This window comes from Eurytemora carolleeae, unplaced genomic scaffold, assembly GCF_000591075.1.
Source record: "Eurytemora carolleeae unplaced genomic scaffold, Eaff_2.0 scaffold1029, whole genome shotgun sequence".
In the NCBI taxonomy this organism is placed as follows: domain Eukaryota; kingdom Metazoa; phylum Arthropoda; class Copepoda; order Calanoida; family Temoridae; genus Eurytemora; species Eurytemora carolleeae.
Genome location: NW_019396919.1, coordinates 27155 through 48648, shown reverse-complemented (window position 1 = coordinate 48648; position 21494 = coordinate 27155). Strand labels below are relative to the sequence as shown.

General features: G+C 33.0%; 2 protein-coding genes across 4 annotated transcripts in view; both read right to left on the bottom strand.

Annotated features, from left to right (window-relative positions):
• Positions 1–456: 456 nt before the first annotated feature.
• Positions 457–7332, bottom strand: LOC111710117 (uncharacterized). Of its 2 annotated transcripts, none has more exons than XM_023484150.1 (9): positions 7255–7332; positions 5160–5260; positions 4806–4918; positions 4134–4208; positions 3846–3908; positions 2444–2577; positions 1870–2030; positions 1418–1482; positions 457–820 (listed from the first exon to the last, which is right to left on the bottom strand). In XM_023484150.1, exons 1-9 carry the CDS (start codon positions 7318–7320, stop codon positions 750–752), a joined length of 849 nt encoding a protein of 282 aa, XP_023339918.1. In that variant the 5' UTR covers positions 7321–7332; the 3' UTR covers positions 457–749. The 2 variants fall into 2 exon arrangements, with proteins under 2 accessions (XP_023339918.1, XP_023339917.1); XM_023484149.1 differs by having other exon boundaries at positions 461–820; positions 3846–3911.
• A 3624-nt stretch (positions 7333–10956) lies between these two features.
• The window catches only part of LOC111710114 (uncharacterized), a 28283-nt gene continuing 17745 nt past the window's right edge, over positions 10957–21494 (bottom strand). Inside the window, exons 3-20 of one of the 2 annotated variants that reach the window (XM_023484143.1) lie at positions 21242–21363; positions 20654–20718; positions 20374–20475; positions 19589–19650; positions 19233–19318; positions 18504–18552; positions 18137–18196; positions 17885–17957; positions 17518–17574; positions 17032–17062; positions 16524–16605; positions 16257–16321; positions 15056–15134; positions 14524–14690; positions 13988–14234; positions 13660–13723; positions 13235–13306; positions 10957–13156 (exon numbers count right to left, since the gene is read on the bottom strand). In XM_023484143.1, the coding sequence (XP_023339911.1) occupies positions 13039–13156; positions 13235–13306; positions 13660–13723; positions 13988–14234; positions 14524–14690; positions 15056–15134; positions 16257–16321; positions 16524–16605; positions 17032–17062; positions 17518–17574; positions 17885–17957; positions 18137–18196; positions 18504–18552; positions 19233–19318; positions 19589–19650; positions 20374–20475; positions 20654–20718; positions 21242–21355 (1593 nt within the window). In that variant the 5' untranslated portion in view covers positions 21356–21363 and the 3' untranslated portion in view covers positions 10957–13038. The remainder of the gene's footprint in view (positions 13157–13234; positions 13307–13659; positions 13724–13987; positions 14235–14523; positions 14691–15055; positions 15135–16256; positions 16322–16523; positions 16606–17031; positions 17063–17517; positions 17575–17884; positions 17958–18136; positions 18197–18503; positions 18553–19232; positions 19319–19588; positions 19651–20373; positions 20476–20653; positions 20719–21241; positions 21364–21494) is intronic. The other variant, XM_023484144.1, reaches the window with a different exon arrangement.

The window sequence follows — 21494 nt, the reverse complement described above, 5'->3', positions numbered from 1 at the left end:
TTAAATAATGCTCCATGAACTATATAGATACTATATTTAAAACCCTGCAATATCAATCAAAACTTTACTCTCCTTGCTAATTTAACTAATATTTCAGATTTTACTTCAACATTTATTTATCCAAACTGCAAACTTTGGAATAGGAAGTTGACTTTTAGACTCAAGTTATGACTTTAAATAATCCAATAAACAAGAGACACAGCAATTGTGCAGGGTAAACAGACCCATTTCACTTAATAAGTGATTGAATAACTTACTAGTACAGCTATTTGCTTTGTGACAACATCAAATGTACTTCAGTATTGCTGTAATGTCGTCTTCAATTTCTACAAATCACTGTTTGGAGAACTTTTGTTAACCAACATGAACATTTTTTTTACCGAAATCATCATTACAGAGATATGTTATACTATTCTGAGTAAAGTGGGTTTAATTTTATAGGTAAAACGCCAGGCAAAGCTGGGTTCCCTAACTAGTTTTACATATTTTAGGTAGATATTTACAGCAGTAAAAATATACCATAATTTAACGTGTAGGCAGGTCCCGCCTAACCAGGGTAGGTTGTTTTTATGAGTTAACCCAAACTGAATGAATGAAATATTAAGAATATGATTGAATTATTTGGAGAATTTCCATTAAATTAAGTGGGTAGAAAGACTAAATGAAATACAGGATGCTGTGGATTTTCATATTAGAAATAACAAACAATTTATATAATAGGAAACTTGAGAAGAATGATAATGTAGAATTTACTTGAGAGTACAGAATGGAGGGGAGGGAAGGTTCCTACTCCTAAACTTGTAACTCTTGTGATCATCATCTGCAAATAAATAAACTGAACGAAATAAATTTTATTACAATGTGCTTATATGTTAACTTCTAATAGACCCTTCCTAGAAATATCTAATATATACAATTTCAAATTCATAAGTACAGGGGGGTGTATATGTATATAAGTAATCAAGGGGTAAAAAATCGAAAACTATAGTTGTGCAATTCCAGTTAGGGATATTCTCTCAATGTTACACAGGGGTGTATATTTTCTGAATTCTGTAAAATGATGAATTAAGGAAAAAAAAAACAGTGTGACAAGCAAGCTTTTTCATTATTTTTGATACTTTTTCCAAACAATCAATTATTTTCCCTGCAAAATCATTTTTTAGCTAGGAAAACCCTAAAAAAATGATTTTCCAAAAGGGGGGAATGTTTTTTAGGAGAATATACACCCCTGATGTTAAAGGAGGATGCTCCCCATTAATTCAAGAGAGGGGCTCATGGCCGCATACCCCCCCCCCACACACACAACCAGCCATCTCCCTCTCCTTCAAATTACACACATTGAAAATAAATGATAAATGCATTTTTAAAAAATAAAAGGGTTGTTAATTATATTCTGTCTCTATGTTTTTTTGTTCACCTGGTCTAGAAGATGTTTGAACCTTGATATTATGTCCTGAAAGATGTAATGTACCTCCAGACTTTCTAAAAATACCTTCTTTATATATAATTGAAAGGCGGCAGTGGGCATTGGTAAGGGAATTTTAAAATTTCATCAATTAATGAAGGCGACAGTCAATTCCTAAGAAAAACTGAGTTCTATGAACAATTTATTGTGCGAGACTTTTAGACTGAAGGTTTCTTAAGCTAACCGACACTCCAATTGTTACCTAAGATGTCCGACCTTAAAGCTTAAGGTAAAAGGATTGTAAAAAATAAATTAATGGGTATTTATATTGAATTATCATTAGTTTGTTCAAGCATCTTTATTTCTTTTTTTAAGAGATGTGTTTTTTTTTTTACTTTTTCGAGTTCTTTAATGACACCATTCTACAATATTACATTCTTTATTTTGTTTGGTTGATACCCTACCTGGCCAGCTCAGCTAGACGAATATCTCTAGGTCTAGTTCTCACCCCGTAATCCCTTGAGTAGAGATCATGTATTTGGGGTATCCGGATATCCTCAATCTTCCTCCACTCTTCTGTGATTACAATCCTCGGCAATGGTTTCGCTCCCTTGCGAAATCGATCCTAGAGCAGTCTTTAGTTTTATACAAACCGTTCAAATCTATACGGATTCAGGTTTATGTAAAGTTCTTAAGTTCACTTTTTCTACTTTTATCTGTCATTTAATTAATCACATTTGAATTTTTTAAGCTTAAAATATGAAGAATATCTAAAAACAGAAAAAACAATGATATTATATACTGTTAAATAATCGTATTCTTTTCAAATTGACATTTATACCCAAGAATCAAATATAAAATACAAATGTAAAATATAAATATTGGACTAAACAATAATGAAGTATGCATTACTGGCAAATTAAAAAGTGCGGAAATATCAGTTTAGACTGAAAAAACGTCAAATGTTGACTTAAAATTCTTAGATAACGATTACTTTGAAAGGCCCTTTAAAATTTTAACCATCCTTCCTTTTATTACCTTAATGATCATCCATTTGCTCAGATTCGAGAAATTTTCTGCAATTTCTCGAACCTCAGCATTTGTACTCGCCCGCCGGAGTTTCTCGTTGTACGGCATAGGTCGGTTCCAGGCCTTCTCATCCTTACCCTTTCCTAGATATTACAATACTAGCTAGCTTGGGAACCCAGCTTTGCTCGGAAACTAAGTTTTCCTTCAAACCCCAACCCCCAGAATTTAGAATCAAGCTAAGAGCATATTAACGTGGTTCTAAAAGACAACAATTAACTAAGAATTTATAAACCGACCAAAAAACACAACCGTGGTTCTTGGGTTTTATTGTTCTCTGAATCTTGTATTGGGATACTTTTATGATTTTGTATGTTGCAACAGCCTTTGACCTTCAAAAATTAATGACCTCTGGAGGTCGGAATTTAGAAACACTAATAATGGGTCTAAACCCGTACTTTTACAAGATACACATAGTAAATGCCCTTCTCCAACAAATACTTTTAGATCAGTACCAATCCAGGTATAACCTTCCGTATCCTTAGGTATCTGTCTACAAGATACAACTCAATTAAGAGCTCCAGGTTTCTCAATAAGACTTTCGTCAATATTAAACCGGATACAACTCTATCAGTATTCTTAGGTATTTGTCTTACAAGAAACAACTCAATTTAGAGCTCCAGGTTCCTCAATATTTTCGTCAATATCAAACCGGATACGACTCTATCTGTATTCTTAGGCATCTGTCTTACAAGATACAACTCAATCATGAACTCCAGGTCCCTCAATAATACTTCAGATACAACTCTATCTGTATTCTCAGGTATCTGTCTTACAAGATATAACTCAAAATGAACTCCAGGTCCCTCAATAATACTTAAGTCAATATCAAACCTGATACAACTCTTTCTGTTTTCTTAGGTATCTGTCTTTCAAGATACAACTCATTCATGAACTCCAGGTCACTCAATAATATCAATATTAAACCTGTTAAGACTCTATCTGTATTCTCAGGTATCTGTATACAAGATACAACTCAAATCCGTCTTGTTTGCTACACATGGATATATTACTCAAACCCCGTAATCAAGAAGAGTATTATTCCAACTAATGAATATTTTGAGTTCTTTGATACAGGTAAAGTTTATCAACGTAATTACAAGTTTTACATAGTTAATTAAAAATAAGCATAGTTAGTTTACAGCAAATGTACAACGTAAGACATGTACAATACAGGTATGTTCATGTTTACAAATTAGGGTTTACTTCGATATTTTCTACATACCTACAATACAGTTATACAACTATTTATAAATTTCATAAATATTAAACAAAAAAGGAACCAAATCTTAATATTGTCTTTAAACTTCCATATTTATTGTGAAACAGTAAATCACTGTGAGTAACCACCCACCTAGTTTCCTGCAGTTGTCCGATGGGTTGAACTCTAAGATAGTATGAATCTTCTTCCTGCTAACTGCTAAACAAACAAAAATAACATGTAAATATAAAACGCTAGATTTTGTCAAAATTTCTAAGAATTAATTAAACACAATAATTAATAATAATTTAATTAATTAATACTTTAAATAATTAAAGTAAAAAGTTAATACTGGGAAGAAAGTAAAATACTGATCTGGGTCTTTTCTCCATTTTGGGTGGATCTTTTCAGTCATATGTAATTTTAATTAACTGTTTTTACCTTTCTTCCTCGGTTTCTTCAGTTCACTGATAGTAAGGAAGCTATAGGGAGTAGGGTTAGCGACTATCCTGCTCACTGAAGGCAGAAATATAATTTTAAACACGATGAAAACAAGTAACTTCCATCCCCCCCCCCTCGACGGTAATTGAAATGGCAAATCAAGGAAAAAAGGAAATTTTAGAAGACCATTTATTATATTAAGACTTCAATTTTTACCATTAATTCCATTTTTATTTCTAGAAAATTCATAATTTCAAATAAACAAAACAAAAAGGTTATAAGATCATCTTTTAGAACAATTTAGTCGAGGCAGAATTATACAATCGGGCGTGTTGTGGTATTTTGAAAATGATTTAGATTTTTTTAACAATCGTCAATAAGATACCTAGAAATTATTTTTTTTGCTGAAGTTTTCCAGGAAAGTTTGATTAATTTGCTATCACACTTTTATTAAATACTAGCTGAAAGGGCCCGGCGTTGCCCGTGGAAAAAAATATTTAAAATTTTAAAGAATTTTTTTTTAAATTTTAAAGAAAAAAGGTTTTTTTTAGCCTTTAACACCCCACGGCCACCCAAGTGTTCATAAAAAATTTCAGCCCATTGGTCCAGCCGTTTGGCCGGCTATAGGCAACATATATATGAATGTCTTGTTCTATTATATAGATATTCAACCTGTAGAGGCAGAATTCTGACTGAGACAAGGTTTGTATCCGACCAGAATACCTCGACCAACTTCTCCAATCCCTTTCACGCTCAGGTTCTCAACAAAGTACTGTCGAAATTCTCTAAACAAGAAGTTTTCATAAAGACATTTTGTAAAATAACAAGGAATTTTTAAAAAAGTACCCAAACATTGTTTGGATTCACCTTAAAGAATAATGATCAAATATTTATTTCAAAAGGAAAAACATACGAAACAAAAAAGTTTGAAAATGTAAATTAAAATTTAGATTGATCAATTAATTTTATTAAGTTCAGTTTGAGCAAATATTTAGTGACTCCTCCAGATTTTCTAAATTTTCTTACTTTGTGGTAATCTTTACTATCTTGATCTTAAACTTGAATTTCAGAGTTTCTGTTGCAGCGAGAACTTGCTTATGGTAGGCTTCATCGCAAGCATGCATACACTATAAACAATTACAGGAACTGAATTTTATCCACAAACACTGATTTTCTTATCCCTATATCTTTGCAACATGATGTCGTGACCTTTGACATTTCAATCTATCAATTCTGTTAAATCAAATAATCTAAGTTTGAAATAGCAAATTTTTACACCATCAGGTTGCAAGAATGTAGATACTAGAGTTTGAGGCAAAGACTGAATTCCTTTAAAACTATAAGCTGGAATGAGTTTAATCTGGAAGTTTCAACTTCCCTGATATAAATCAACAAACTTATCTAAGATTTCTAAAACTAAGCTGTCAAGAGGTTACTGAGTTATGATCTGACATACAAACAAACAAACAAAGACTACTACTTTAACTTCATAGGTTTATGTGAATAGATTTATTAACAAGTTTCGTATAATACAACATATTTAAACAGTTTAAACTAAGCAAAAATTAACTTTTTTTTGGTAAAACTATCTTATCATGCACAGTGTCCCAAAAATGCTCTTTTAGGTTCGATTTCTAGGGATGGTGGAGTTGGCACATTTGATGTAGGGGGGGGGGGGGGGCCCTGCCTTCATTTTTGGTTCAAATCTTCCAATTTTTTGGGTGCACGCCTAATTAGTGATCGAAATTCCTAAAATAAAATCAAATTGAATTTTAATGTATGAAAATATTTAAATATGGCTTTAGGCATGTCAAACAAACATTAATAACCCCCAAAGAATCGAGTAGCAGCAACAAATCCAATGTTTGACTTTCTAATGACCTCTTACGACCTGTAATGACCTCCAAATTGAAAATGTTCTAAACAAGGATTTATGTTTATCAATCAAAAGCTAGGAACCCAGACAATATACTGGATTTGTTGCTGCTACTGTATTCCTGGGGTTCCTAACTTTCGTTTGATATGCATATAGCTATAGTTAAAACATTTTCATTTTTGGAGGTCATTTAGGTCATTAGAGATCGTAAGAGGTCATTAGAAGGTCATACACTGTATTTGTTGCTGCTACTGTATTCCTGGGGTCCCTAGCTTTCCTTTGATATGCATAAAGCCATAGTTAAAACATTTTCATTTTTGGAGGTCATTTAGGTCATAAGAGGTCGTAAGAGGTCATTAGAAGGCCAAACACTGGATTTGTTGCTGCTACTGTATTCCTGGGGTTCCTAGCTTTCGTTTGATATGCATAAAGTCATAGTTTAAAATATTTTCTATTTGTGGAGGTCATTAGAGGTCATTAAAATTCAATTTGATTTGATTTTAGGAATTTCGATCACTAATTAGGTGTGCACCCAAAAAATTTGAAGATTTGAACCAAAAATGGAGGCAGGGCCCCCCCCCCTTACATCAAATGTGCCAACTCCACCATCCCCTTTTAGATATTTTCAAAATTCCCGATCGATGAGCATCAATTAAAAGGTTGTAACACTAAAATAAAAGGAAGTTATAGCAGTTTGAAGTTTGAACACTTAGACTTTTGAAAAGTGATGCCAAGAAAGAAACAGAGGTAAAAAGAGCTTTTTTTGGAGTTCACATCTAAGTTTTTAAATGCTAGAATTACAGATATAAAATAAACAAAAAGGATTGAAATATTGATAAAAAATCTTTCCTTTTATTTTTATCAGAAAGGTCGTTCATTGCTTGCAATGCTTTTCCCAATTCTAGATCTTATATCCAGTATCAATCTTTTGCATATATTAACATTAACTGTAACAATTCTTCTCTTCACTGCAACTTTTAATTATTTTAATAATTTAATAAGTTTTAGAAAATAATCGTAGGATTTAAAATTTTTAACAATAAAATTGTGCAAAATTTGTTCGAAAAACAATTTTACGAACTCAACCAAGCCAAACTCACAAAATTCAAACTACCATAAGTTACGATATGTACAAAAACCTAAAAGAGAATTTTTGGGACAATGGTGCGTTAAAACTTCATTTTTATTATTTTAAAGAAACTTTTACAGTTCTATTATCAATTCAATTAAAATTATTATGTTTACCTTAATCTTGAGATCATCACTTATAAGATCTCCTAGTTCTTGCAGGGCCTGATATGTTTCGAACATAAAAAATGTTATTTAATTGTGAATCCAAAACAGTTATCATTATTTTCTTTAAGTATTTGGGAGAACAAATCTGCAAACATTCTATTAAAATAACCATTTTTTCTTTAATGCAATTTAGTTGCCAAGAAAAAAAGGAAGTTTTTGGGATGACTTAAAAAAAACTTATTTAAAGAATAACTTTTATTTGTTGAGGTCAACTTAAAGCTTGCGGATGAAGATATCGGGATGCTATAATATTCTCCCAATCAGGGGCGTGCACAGAAATTGGTCAACAGGGGCATACATTTTTTATCAGTCCAAGGGCTACTAGGGCCCTGAAAACCCCTTGCAACCCTATTTCATCCAGGCTAAGCCATAATTTCCCCGCCCCCCCCCCTGTGTACGCCTCTGCTCTCAATACTTTCAGTTCTTGACCAAGAAATTATGTGAAAATAAAAGCTTTAATTTAAAAATGGAATCAGTCTTTAAAAACTCGTTTATGAGACGGCCAGCGGTTCGACTTATATAAAACAAATAATTTGTTGCCCGTGTTCCGGTGGACGAAATTATTTTATTGGCCATGTGCAGCCATTTATAAAGCTATGCGCTAATTTGCTTCAGTTAACTCTGGATTTCGACTGACTTGACTGCACTGATGTGATTGACTCTGACTGTACGATCGATGTCAGTTCTCAAAAAACGAACTCATAAAACTAATTTAATGTCGACTTCCCTCATTAAAAAAAAATTTACAATTATTTTACCATTAATTTAGGGTAAGTTAGGTTGCGCCGCAGGCTACGAAGGGGGCCGTGCGCTACGGCTAGAACAGGCTATGAGGCCGAGCGCTGCGGCCATGGCTGTGAAAATCAGTAGAATATAGTCTTAATTTGAGAGAAGACGACATTAAATTAGTTTTATGATTCTGTTTTTTTGAGGCATTTCCGTGTTGAGGCGTTTCCTGAACCAAATTCAGCAGGAATAACCCCTAAAAATTTCAATTATCTGTACAGAAAAATTCGGCAATTTAAGATTGTATTGATATTCCGTGCAAACAAACCTAACTTCTGTAGGAATTTTTTTCCCGATGACCTGGGGGGGGGGGTTTAACAAAAGCATGTTTTTGTCACTTTTATGACCTAAAATTTCAGCTTGCAAACAAAACCTAACATATTATTTTGCTGCTCCGCGCAAATATCGAATGTCTGAGAAAAAAAAAAAATATTTTGAAAGAAATATTTTAAACTCAAATTTTTTAATCCCTAATCCTATCAAACTTAGGCTTTTCGGTCATAATTTAGAATATCACAGAGCTGTGACAACAGGTTGTCCAGATAGGGATTATAATTTTGAGTTTGTGGTAAAATATGATTTCCTTCAAGCTCCTCATATGAGAGATATATTATCAACAAATAATGTTCTAAACCAAGCAAAGCCTTAATGTGAAAGATTTATGGTTCTTTAATTAATAAAAATATACGGACCTAATCAATACTTCTGTCAAAATCTAGTTGTTTTCAAGGGGAGGGGGGGGGGCACAATATCTTCTAGTGAGAACAAAAAAAAGTTTAAGCGCGCTGACGCTCACAAAAGGTGCCCTTTCTCCTACACTAAAGCTCTTGTACGCCCCTAGAACCAACCAGGAATTATTAAAAAAGCACATCATAGTTGACAAGCTTTAAACATTTCCGTTATTTTTTAGAAATGCATATAAGTTGTAGACAAACTTATGAATTTATATTTGGTTTTAATTACCAAATACAAAAGAAGCAATCTCGGTTTGCTTGTTCATGACTCATTAACCTCTTGACAGATGTGCCTCAAATTTTGATTTGGGTAGAACCACGGGAATGTTTTTAGTATGGGTTTATTAATTCTAAATGGAGTCAATGAGTAGGTCAACTTTGATAGGGAACTTGTTTTCCCAGGCTAGGGAGGGAACCCCCGGACGCCATGAGTCTCTGCTTTGCAGACATCGAGCCTCCCAGATTCACTAGGCAGACCGAGCCTCCACTATGCAGACAAAGCCTACGCTATACAGACCGTGCCTCCGCTATGCCGTAAACGAGCCTCCACCAGACAGCACAGCTTTTTTTATGAGTGATGAAAACTTTTAACAATTTTTTTTGACGTAGTGGCATAAGAATTTTACTAAAGGTTAGAGTTTTTCATTGATTGTCATGAATAGAAACATATATGGACTCATAAATTGGTTTATAAGATTTATATTAAAACTTTAAACATTTCTTACGCAGAAAGGAAGATATTTGGAGAAATATTTCTGGAGTAAACTTGGTTTGTTTTGTTGTAATCTTTGATTTAAACAATACCTTTTTTTGAAGAATGTTGAAGATTTAAATAATAAATACAAATTTTTTAGATTTAATTTGAACTTCAAAAAAGGTATCGCTAAAATCAAAGATTAAAAAAGATGAAATGAAATTCAATTAAATTTTTTTTCTAAATATTTTCCTTTTCGTGTAAAATATGTTTAAGTTTTAGATACCACTTTATTAGTCATAATTAGGCACTATTTATGATAATTAATAAATGCTTAATAAAGCCTCTCATGCAACTATGTCTAAAAATTTCAAAAAAAATCCTTCATTTAAAATTATAACACAAGTTTAAAAAAAACCTCCTGTGTTACACAGGCACATTTTGATGTGTTGTGCATGCTCATTTCTGCAATGCAGAGGCTTGGTCTGACTAGCAACTCTGGGAGGCTCGTGTCTGCTTAGCGGAGGCTCATGGCGTCCGGGGGTTCCCTACCTCCCCAGGCTGGGTTCCCGAGCTAGTATATCAATCTATATAAGGTAGTAATCTGTTTGTTTGAATGACCGATCATAACTCATGAACTAAGGACCGATATGCCTCAAATTTTAATTGGGAAGCTCGGTAAAACCACGGGAATGTTCCTGGTTTTATCAATTTTAAGCCGAGTGTGTTGATCTTTTTGACAAAATTTTTTAAGCCAGGCAAAGCTGGGTTCCCATGTCAGTATTCTAATAAACGATAATAAACAGAACCGACAGTTCCTGTCCATCTTCAAATAAATACTTTTACCGTTTTGTTGGTGGATTTCTATATATTATAAAAAGCAATTTCTCCACATCTTCAGCTAAACCTCAATCCTCATTGATACTACAAAGGCGGGAAGCGTCCTGTAAGTCTAGTTTTTGTAAATACGCATTAACAGGATTAGCTTCCCTTAATAATCTGTTTTGCTATTTATCAGTCTTGTCTTTCACACATGTTCATGTTCGAGACACCATAAACATTTTTAGGCCTGCTCAGTTCGGATACCTAAATTTAAATTTTTGAATTAATACAAACAACCCAAACAACTAACAATTGGACAAAATAAAACGTATATTTAGATGTTTACATGATAAAGAAAATATTCAGCCACAAATATATTTAAAATTTACTAAAATAAAAACGGTATTAAGCAGGTTTAATTAACTTACACTAAATGATCTGATGGCAAAACTCTAAAATTAAACCCTAGAAAAAATGTTTTAAAAAACCGCAGTGGCGCAACTAGGGGGGGGGGGGGCTAGTTGCGCCACTGAAAAAAAGGTTTGTGTTTATAATTAAGATGGGGAAGTGGATACGAACATGAAACATATCACGTCATCTCATCCATCATGATGCTTCAACAAAATCTTTTATTTATTGCAGATGTCATTTAACACATTTTAACTACTATCATTTAGAAGTTTGTACATGAACAATATCTTTTATCAGTCTTAAGAACGGAGACCATGCGTAGGCGTAAGACTAATATAAATAAATATAATAAAGGGGAACAACATATAAACAATTACAAACTTCAATAATTTTTACTGGATTCGATACTTATTAAAATACAAAATAACCCCCTCTTCCCCGACCGAACAATCCATATTTTGCTTTTGTAAAAATATTTTGTTTTTCGAACAGCAACAATTCTACGATAATTCTTTTTCGGAAAATACCAACCAATTTACTTAAAATGGCTGAAAGCGTAAGAAATAATTTTTTAAAACTGTTAGTAATATTAGTGAATTCAGGAATCGAGCTTGTTTGCATCCAAAAATGAAAAAAGTGAAAAGAATTCCGCAAAAATGAGTCTTCTATGTTTCTCAAAATTTCCTATTTATCCAATATGAAATTTTTTCTTTTATAAACACCCTTATATAAATGCTTTTCTCAATACGTCTCTAAGTAGAGATTCTATGTTTTAAAAATTGACATGTTTTGAGTTCAATGTAAGAACTACCGAAGATTTTAAATAAACTAATAGGTCTTTTCAGTACGAGCATAACGGATAAGCCTCCCGATTTCGTGGTTAACGGAGACAAACTTCATCGCAACAACCAGAGGAACCATGATCTCACAAGATACGATGATCCGAGTTTTCCACTATCCTATTTTAGATATTTCCAAAATTTTAACAAGGAACCGTTAATGTTCCTTGCTATTAAATATGAAAACTAGCTCCCCAGCATGTTTGTGTTAAAACATGCACAAGTTATCTGTGGCATTTTATAACAAGAGATAACACAAAATATTGTTCATATCTCTAAATCATTATGCCGATGTCTTAAACTTAGATTGTTTTTAACCTCATTTCAAACGAGGAACGGTCAATGTTCCACGTTATGAAGCTAACAATAATGTTCTTTCCCGTGTATGTTTATGTGAAAGCATGCACACTAATTATAGCATTTTTCAATAAGAGATAACACACACTGTGTTTGTAGTCTCCCCCAGTCATATTTCACAAAAGTATGCTATCCTTTAATATATAATAAAGTTTTTTCTCTTGAACTGTTGCTTTGTCAATACTTAAATATAAATTTACTAGAACCCCAAACATGAAAAAACTTTTAAAAAAATGTATCTGTAAAATTCTAGATTTTAACCGTATCAATTTATAATTGTATGTATACGATAACATCGCAAAAAAGTTTTGTGTTAAATCCATATTAACAATCTTGTAAACTATAGTAACCTCGATACGTAAATAAATATCTAGATCTTCACCGGTTAATGGTATATGCATTATACAAAATACATTATTACAGGGAAACCTAATAAGGATGAGACCTTGATGAAACGAGATAAATATTATGATCTAAATGTTTCTTACGGAAATATTGGCTTTTACTAGAATACAAAATCATTTGGAAAAGAAGTAATCAAGTTGAACGCTACAGGCAATTTTGATTATTGGAAATAAATACAAGCTAACTCTGTACAGACTTTTCTGAGACTTGTGTTTTCTGGGTAACCCTGTATCTTTTAACTATCTGCGTTTCGATAATTTAAATGTACTAGGCTTTTAGGGCGCTTCGCGCCCATCTTACATTTGAACTTTAAATTGTGGCTTTATATCTGAAGAGTGAGGATCTTCTCTTTGTATAGTATAAAACAAAAATGAAAAAAAATTCCGAATTTCTTGATATTTTTTCGAATTTTACAAAAATAAAAAACTTTAAAAACACAAATTTTTAAAATATTAATAATTCATAAACCGAACCCTGGGGTTACGTGAGGTCACACACAAAATTTGGACCTGATCGGTTCAGCCGTTTTGTCGTTTATTAGATACAAACAGACTGACAAGGTAAATTTTTAAATATAAATGTAGAATTTTCGAAGAGTAGTCACATGTGTAATGTGTATTGACAGTGGATACTGGATATTATCTACATGGTCCACTCATGTGCGATAAATAATGGAAGATCATTCTTAGAGATCGATTTCATCCGATTCGTCGGGGTTTCCCGCGAATGATTTGTTTGGCCTCACGCGGCGCTTTGGAAGGGAACGCGGCAAAATCTTGGACGCGGCAACGAGCTTCTTCTTCCTGAAAACAAAGTTTATAAACTTAATTGATGTGAACCATTAATAGTGTGATAATTGTATCTTAGTTTAAAAAACTCACTTTTCCCAGTCGTCGTCCTGGTCTGAATCCTCGTCGAAATCAATATTAGACAAATTCTGCTTAATTCGTTTCCTGAATCAAAAATGTAATAAAAAATGAATAATATTATCATTATTTATACTATTTAAATGTGTAGTCTAAATATATTTTGAGAAAAAAGCTATCGTTTTAGTAGAAAAATATGAACATCAATCCATTATAATAAAATCATTGTTAGAAAACGGCGCAACCAAAAATAACCCCCAAACTAAAAAGATCAAGTCCAAATAAAGATTATCGTTCTAAAAATGCACAAATAAAATTTTTGTGGGAAGACATTCAGCGTTCATCCAATTAACTCCCCCCCACCCACCCCCCTCCCTCACTACCCTCAAAAATGCTAGAAGTAATTCTATAAATATATAAACTTGATGCAAGAAGCTGACCTTGCATAAGGCTGGGTAGGAATAAGAACCTCTTCATCTGAGCTCAGATCAGAATCTAAAATATCTTAACAAAATTAGTATAAAGTTGAATTTTGAATTTATCATGAATAAAGCACAGAAACTATCAACTAGACTACGCGATTGAATCAGTGGTTTATTTTTTGAAAATAACCAAGTGGGGGGGGGGGGGGTTCAATGATTAGGGGGAAAAAGGGAAATTTTTGCCCTAGACGTAAAGATATCTAACATCTGGGGGAAAACAGTTCAAGAAAATTTATATTACTGATCGAAACTGAATTATTAAGTTAAGTAGAAGAAGAATTGTCACCTGTAGGTCCCTTCTTCCTAATCTTCCGTACTGTTCCAGCCGTTCTACCAGATTTCTTCTTTCGCAACTCAGAATCTTCGTTTACCGGAACCTGATGTGGAGATTTCCTGCCTGTCCTAGGGTTAGAGGATTTCTTTCCTGGTTTAGGTTTAGGTTTTGGTTCAGGTTTTAGTTTATCTGGTTTGGAGGGAACAGGATTAGAGTCAGGAGCACGGTTGGCGGCCCCGGAGTTGAGATTACTGGATTGCTGAAACAAATTTTATATCAGGATTTGTTTAAGGCCGACCTTTTGTATCTCAAAGATAAAGCTTTTAAAGATTTGGGAAGTGATGACTGATGGGCAACAAATTGGTTTACGTTATAAAATTTTTCAGACTTTCAAAGACACCACAAAAACTTTAAAATTTCAAAACTGTGTTCTGTAAAAATTAGATTTGATTAAAATTGCCACCTTTTAGCAAATAAAAAAACGATATTTTTTTTGGCCATAATCTATGAAATTTTCGTGAAATCTAAATCATTTCATTCGAGCTTACCAACGGTTGAACCCCCTTAGAGAACATAACTTTAGGGGGTTGGTTTTGTTTGGGATTGAAGAGGTATTGGAAGAGTTCTTGGTTAAACTCCTCGTCATCCTCCTCTATTGCCATCTTTAGCTCACCATGGATTATTGCCCGGTGGCATATCATGGAGGTTCGGCAGGCTAAAAATAAGTGAAATCAATTCATAGGCATAATTGCATAATTTCAAGATATTCAAGATATTCTAGAGAGTGTTTAACAGGACTCAGGAGTTTGTATTACGTGCATTTTCCCCCCCCCCCTGTGTTTACTTTAATTTGCAAGCTTTTTACTTCAATTTGCAAGCTTTTTTCTTTCTAATTGATTCTTTTTCTGACAAACCTGTCTTTTTTACAGTATGAAATGACAATTTATCAACAAGCAAGGCACTAAATTAAAAAAAAAATCCACTAGGAACTCTAGGACGTCAAGTTCAGGCTTGGAAACCTAGCTCTATCGGAACAGTTTCTTGCTAAAGCTTTTTAAAAAGATACAGATAATATTATACCTTCTGCAGTCTCAGCAGTAACTCTCTTGTTGCAGTCACCACACTTCACCTCTGAGCTTATACAGACAGGTACAGAGTCCTGGACAGTTTAGAGTATACAGACAGGTACAGTTTAGAGTTTACAGTCAGGTACAGAGTCCTCTACAGTTTAGAGTTTACAGACAGGAACAGAGTCCTCTACAGTTTAGAGTTAACAGACAGGTACAGAGTCCTGGACAGTTTAGAGTATACAGACAGGTACAGAGTACTCTACAGTTTAGAGTTAACAGACAGGTACAGAGTCCTGGACAGTTTAGAGTATACAGACAGGTACAGAGTACTCTACAGTTTAGAGTTTACAGATAGGTACAGAGTCCTGGACAGTTTAGAGTATACAGACAGGTACAGTTTAGAGTTTACAGTCAGGTACAGAGTCCTCTACAGTTTAGAGTTTACTTACAGACAGGTACAGAGTCCTCTATAGTTTAGAGTTTACAGATAGGTACAGAGTCCTCTACATTTAGAGTTTACAGATAGGTACAGAGTCTTCTACAGTTTAGAGTTAACAGACAGGTACAGAGTCCTGTACAGTTTTAATGTATATAGACGTACAGGTACAGAGTCCTGTACAGTTTAGAGTATACAGACGGGTACTGAGTCCTGTACAGTTTAGAGTATACAGAAGGCTCAGATTCAGGTGACTGTACAGTGTACAGATCAGAAATCCTTATGCAATTTGAATTTTTTTTAGAATCTTTAATCTGACAAACTGAAAGACTATATTATAGATCTTTCAGAACATTGGTGGTATTAACCCTGTAATTTGTGAAGGAACAAGAAGAATTGTTGGGACTTGTAGTTAACTGTAAACAATTAGTGAATTTCTTAAGCAATTAATTATTATCATGAGGTGTAAATTTTCTCTTAAAGTCATTCCCTCCACCTTTTAAAAATCATTTTCCCCCCAAAAGTTAATTATGCTAAATTTAGGGTTTTATAAGCTGTATTGGGGAAAATAAATTATTTTTAGGGGGGGGGAGGGGAATTGAGTTTACAGGTAAAAAGTATCAAAATTTGCCTTTAGATGTCCATGATGTCTGACTATGAGGGGGGGGGGGGGTGAAAAATATACACCTCAGTGATTTTCTACTAGGTCGCAGACAGTGTTCAAATCATTTTCCTCTTATTAAACATTTTTTTCCGAATTTCTTAGATTTTTTACCTTCCAGTAGTCTAGGTAGTGATAGAACAGATGAAGCTTCAGAGTGTTAATATCCTTGTTCCGATCTAAAATTAGAAAAATCATAAGAAAAACACAGGATCGGAAAGGGGTAAATATGTTCTTGAAAAATCACCCCCACCTAGCAGATTATTATTCCAAACCTGAACGTCTTCTCTACTGAGAAAAATATGTTATTCATTTGAAAAGTATGAATTTATTATGCAAGTTTAAAAATATTCATGTTTTCATTAAAAGAAAAAAGCCAACCTAGATCTTTACAAGTAGGAAGATTCTGTTTAGGGCAGGCTAGAGGATTATTGGATCGTGACAACGGAACACTGTTGGAGACCTAGAATATATACAACATTTTATAGTTTAAAGGGAAGTCGTTATAATTTCAAGTGACCCACTGATAAAATGGCATACCCAAATCCTGCATTTTTATCATAAAAACTGAATATTTTTATTTTCGTAAGGTTATTCAATTTAACAAAAGTTGTCACGTATATTAATCACAATCTTTCATGTGTACGAAAAACCCTTTTCTTTAACAAATATAATGAGCTATGTGACATAGCAATTTGTACAGTTAATGAGGTTTGAGAAATGGAAGATTGGTAAAGATTGACAATCACTTGTAAAATATAGACGTGACAAATGGAGGATTGGTAAAGATTGACAATCACTTGTAAAATATAGACGTGACATCCCTGGACAAATTCCTGACTACGCCCCTACCACCCCCTCCTAAAAACCAGTTTCCCCGTATTATTACCTGGAGCTTTACTTTCCAATCAAAGGATTCCCTGATGAGAAAATAATCCAAATAAATAAATTAATGAGTCCAGAGATGGAATTTAAAGAATTTGAGCGGCGGTTTAAATCCGCCAAAACCCGGTTTAAATTAAGCGCCGGCTTAAATCTTGAAACATTTGATACAATTTTAAGTGGAACCAACCATATTTAAACCGCGGCTTAAATTTAAACCGCCGCTCAAATTCTTTAAATTCGGCCACAGAATATATAAATAGAAAGAACTAGTTAATCACTTACGAGATGGGATTTAACGAATGATTGACAGGTAGTTCAAATAGGCACGACTTATCTACCAGTGGTTTAAGTTAAAATAGCGCAGGATAAGCAGTTTAACTAACCACGTCGAGCTATATTACCTTACACTAACTCATAAATTTGTTATCTAGGATTGAACGGAAAAAATAAATACTTCAAAATTGATGAATGTTAAGTTTTGAATATATTCCTGACATGACAAGGAGAATCATCATGGGTAGTTTCTGTTCCATCAATAATAAATTTCCTGAGGAACACATTCATTCATTTATTCAATAGTTCATAGATTTACTCGTTTTCTTCATAATACAGATTTCACGTTTACTTAAACTAACCCTGGGACTGGGACAATAGGAAATTTTATTAAAAAATCGTTTATTTAAACTTTATGAGCTTTTTTATTTTTTTTTAATGAGAAATCGCAAACATTTAAATCTTAAATTCAGAACTTAAAAACACAGAAGTTTGCACGCCACTTCGTAAAACGTGGGTGATGTTTCAAAACAAAATATACATCCCCCTGGAGTACTAGAATGTTAGGTCCTGAATGAGTGTGCCTGATATCTGGATTGAAGGTTTTCAGCAGTTCAAGAACATCCTTCATGTCTACTTCAGTATCCTGCTGCATTGCTAAATAAAACAGAAAACTTAAATTATTAACTTTCATTTCACTATTCTGTGTCAAAAGCAGAGATGAGATTTTAAAAGCTTAAACCCGAGTGAAACCCAGAAACAGAAATATTTAGCGGACCTTTATGTTTCAGACAATTAGGAATACCATCCTAAAGTTTAAAAAATGTTTTACTTACCATCAATTATCTTCCCGTGAAACGTTGCAAAATGATAGAGAAAACTGGATCGAGCTGGAGCTAACAAAACAAGAAAATTAAACAATAAAACTCCAATTAAAAATAAACATGATTTGCTTTATTCTTTTCAAAAAATTAAAATCTTAAACAAAAAATAATTAAGGATTATCAAAATTTCGAATTTAAGGAAAAGTAATGTTTTTAAATGAAGTTAAAAAAAACCCGATAAATAACATTATTAGGCACAGTGGAAAAAATAAAATACGTAAATGTAAAAAACGCGTGTGCAGTATACACAGTAGAGAAGAATGTCAATATATCAATGTAAATAATATTGTACATGATAAAAAAGAAATAAATCTTGAACCTGGATCATTTACTACGCGACTTCTGAACTTTTGGTCACACAGTTTGCACTATCGACACAAATATCTCAAATTATAGAAAAATATCAATCCAATCTTTTTTATTAAAAACCCATAATGATAAGTTACTTTTGGATTTTATTATAAATGTCCGAATGCTTAAAAAATATAAAATTGTAAAGAATAATAAAGTTTTTGATTAACAAGAAACCAAAACAAAAGCGTTAGCCCATGCTTATAAAGAAGAAGAGATTTGCGCTAAATAATAATCTTCATATTAATTTAGTGATAACCAGAAACAATGGAATTATAAGACGACATTACAGCAATACTTTAGTGTATTATATGTTGTATCTAAGCAAATAGTTTACTAGACTCTTATTAAATCACAAAAATAGTAAAATGGGTATATTTACACTATTGCTGCGTCTTATGTTCAATGCACTTTCTAAAAATCGTTTTTTTATTTCAGAGTTTTCTGGTTATCACTGTAGTCATATTTGATTTTTGTTAGTACAATGTATGATTGTTGGATGCTATTGCAGTCGTACATTCCACTTTAAGATCTATCAATCATTATCTTTATTATAATTTTATTTTTTGCTAATTTTTTTTCGTCATAAGCTTTTTTTTTCTTCTTCAAAACTAGATTTTTCCGAATTCGAAATTTTATTTTTAATTCCACGGGCAACACCGGGCACTTGAGCTAGTCTTTATAATTATATTTGTGCCTGGTATGAATCTATTTTTGAGAACTGGTCTTGGGTTGGAACTGGAACTACTTCATCCCATATACCCCTCTCCTTGTAGTGCAGATCTGGAATACAAATTTATAAAATATAATGGAGACTTGGTGTATGGTTGATAGGTTTCAGAACCAGAAAAATAGGAAGACGAAATTATAGCAATACAATAGTGTATTTGATCGTGTTACAAAGCAAATAGTTTTACTAGACACTTATCAAATAACTAATAAGGCTAAATGGGTCTGTTTACACTGCACAATTACTGTTTATAATGCTCATTGAATTATTTAAAGTCATGAATTAAGTCTAAAAGTCGTCTTTTTGGTTATCACCGTACTTACAATAGTGTGACACAATTTCCTTGATTGGCATTATCATCGGTTTCCGCGCAGTACAATTTTGACTAGAAAAACAGAGAATTCATTTTCAATATTTTGTAGAAACTGTTAACGTACTTTAATTTGACCCTCCATTTTAAAAAGGGAATGTTCGACTCACAGTTAAAATAATAATCAAATAAAATTTTAAACGGATTAATTTCATTTGTCGGTTATTTGTGAAGGTGACTTGCGTCTTGCGTCAGAAATACTGGAAAAATAAAACAAAATTAAACAGTTTTTAAGATAGAAAAAAGGAGATATATCCGCAATGTTATCAGATTAAAGTTAAAAAACTACGGATGTGAATCAGGTATGCCATTTCCCCGTCTGAATTGAGGGTCACATAAAGAATAAATAGGACATTAAATGATTAACTTTTCTCCAGTGCTTAGGATCCATTTAATTTTGATGCGGATCCTGCACTTGAAAAAAATGAATCCGGATTTAGGTTATTTCTTTAAAATTTACTGAATTTTTTTAACAAAGCAGAATTTTCAATTTTTAAGCTAACTTGAGGAATAATTCAGAAATCATGAAATAATCATAATATCTTTATTTCAATAGTTCGGATTTGAGAGTGATTTTTTTTTGCTTTTTTTTGGTTGCTATATAGCCCCTTGGATCCGGATCCTTGGAACCTCATATTTTTGCGGATCCAAGCCCAAGAAGCCAACATCTTGCGGATCCAACGGATCCGGATCCTAAGCTCTACAGTTTTCTTAAATTGTTTAAAAGATGAATTTTTCCTTGAGGAGGCTCCGTGTATCTCCGCAACCCCAGACATGACACATTTGTGACCGGTCTTTATTACATCGGTTAGAGCTGAAGCAGGTGGTGTATCAAAGTTCCTGAAAAATAAGACTTTCAGATTAAGAAAATAAACTTTGTATACAGAAAATTCCAAAAATCATCTTTATCTACAAGGTGAGAAAAAAACATAGGATTAATGTCGTTTGCTCACCCTGTATAAAAACATAATCAATAATTGCAAGTTACTGCACATCCAAAATAACTCGAACATCTGACCTGACGTTTTTAATTTGGACGATTGAATCTGGTTCGTCTGGATCTGCATCTGAAGAACTCTCATCCTTAAATAAATCGCTATTGACAATACACTATGCTGTGATGACCAGAAAAAAAGAAAAAGTTGTCGTTTTTAAGTCTTCTAATATAATTAATTAGAAACATTAAGAAGAATAGTTATAACGTTTCTTAACTCTAACACTAAATATTTTCAAACATATTTCACGAATGAAATAATCTTCAACTACAATTCTAATTTTAAAAAATACAAAGACGACATTTATCCCACTTCTTACTGGTCATGAATTCAGTGTTAAAAGTTATATCTTGACAAATTCCTAAAGATTAATTTTAAAACTACATACTACTATTTTTACTTTTGAGACAAATTAAATTCTGAACATATCTTTTAATACATTACCCATATTATATATCAGTAATATGAAAGTAATGCAAGAGAAAGATACAGAACATTTTTACTCATTTCAGCTCAGATTATAACTTTTCTTCCATTACCATACCTGGAGACAAGATATTGCATTGTAACTATCATCTTAAAATAAAAACACTACTAAAAAGATTTCATACCTTTTCCAGAACAAATTGAAGATCCTTGGCATTAAGAATTTCATCATCAGAGCTATCACTTGAACTCTCAACCTTCTTCCTCTTAGGCGCTATAGCCCGCAGTTTAGGACCCATTGTTATCTAGTGAAAATATTGAATCGAATCTACCGCGGTGTTTATGGTAGGTAGCAGAGCAAACCGAGAATTTACGAGGTTTAAGAACAAAATAATGGTCCGCCCTAGTATGCGATTTATGAACCCCCCCCCCCCCCCC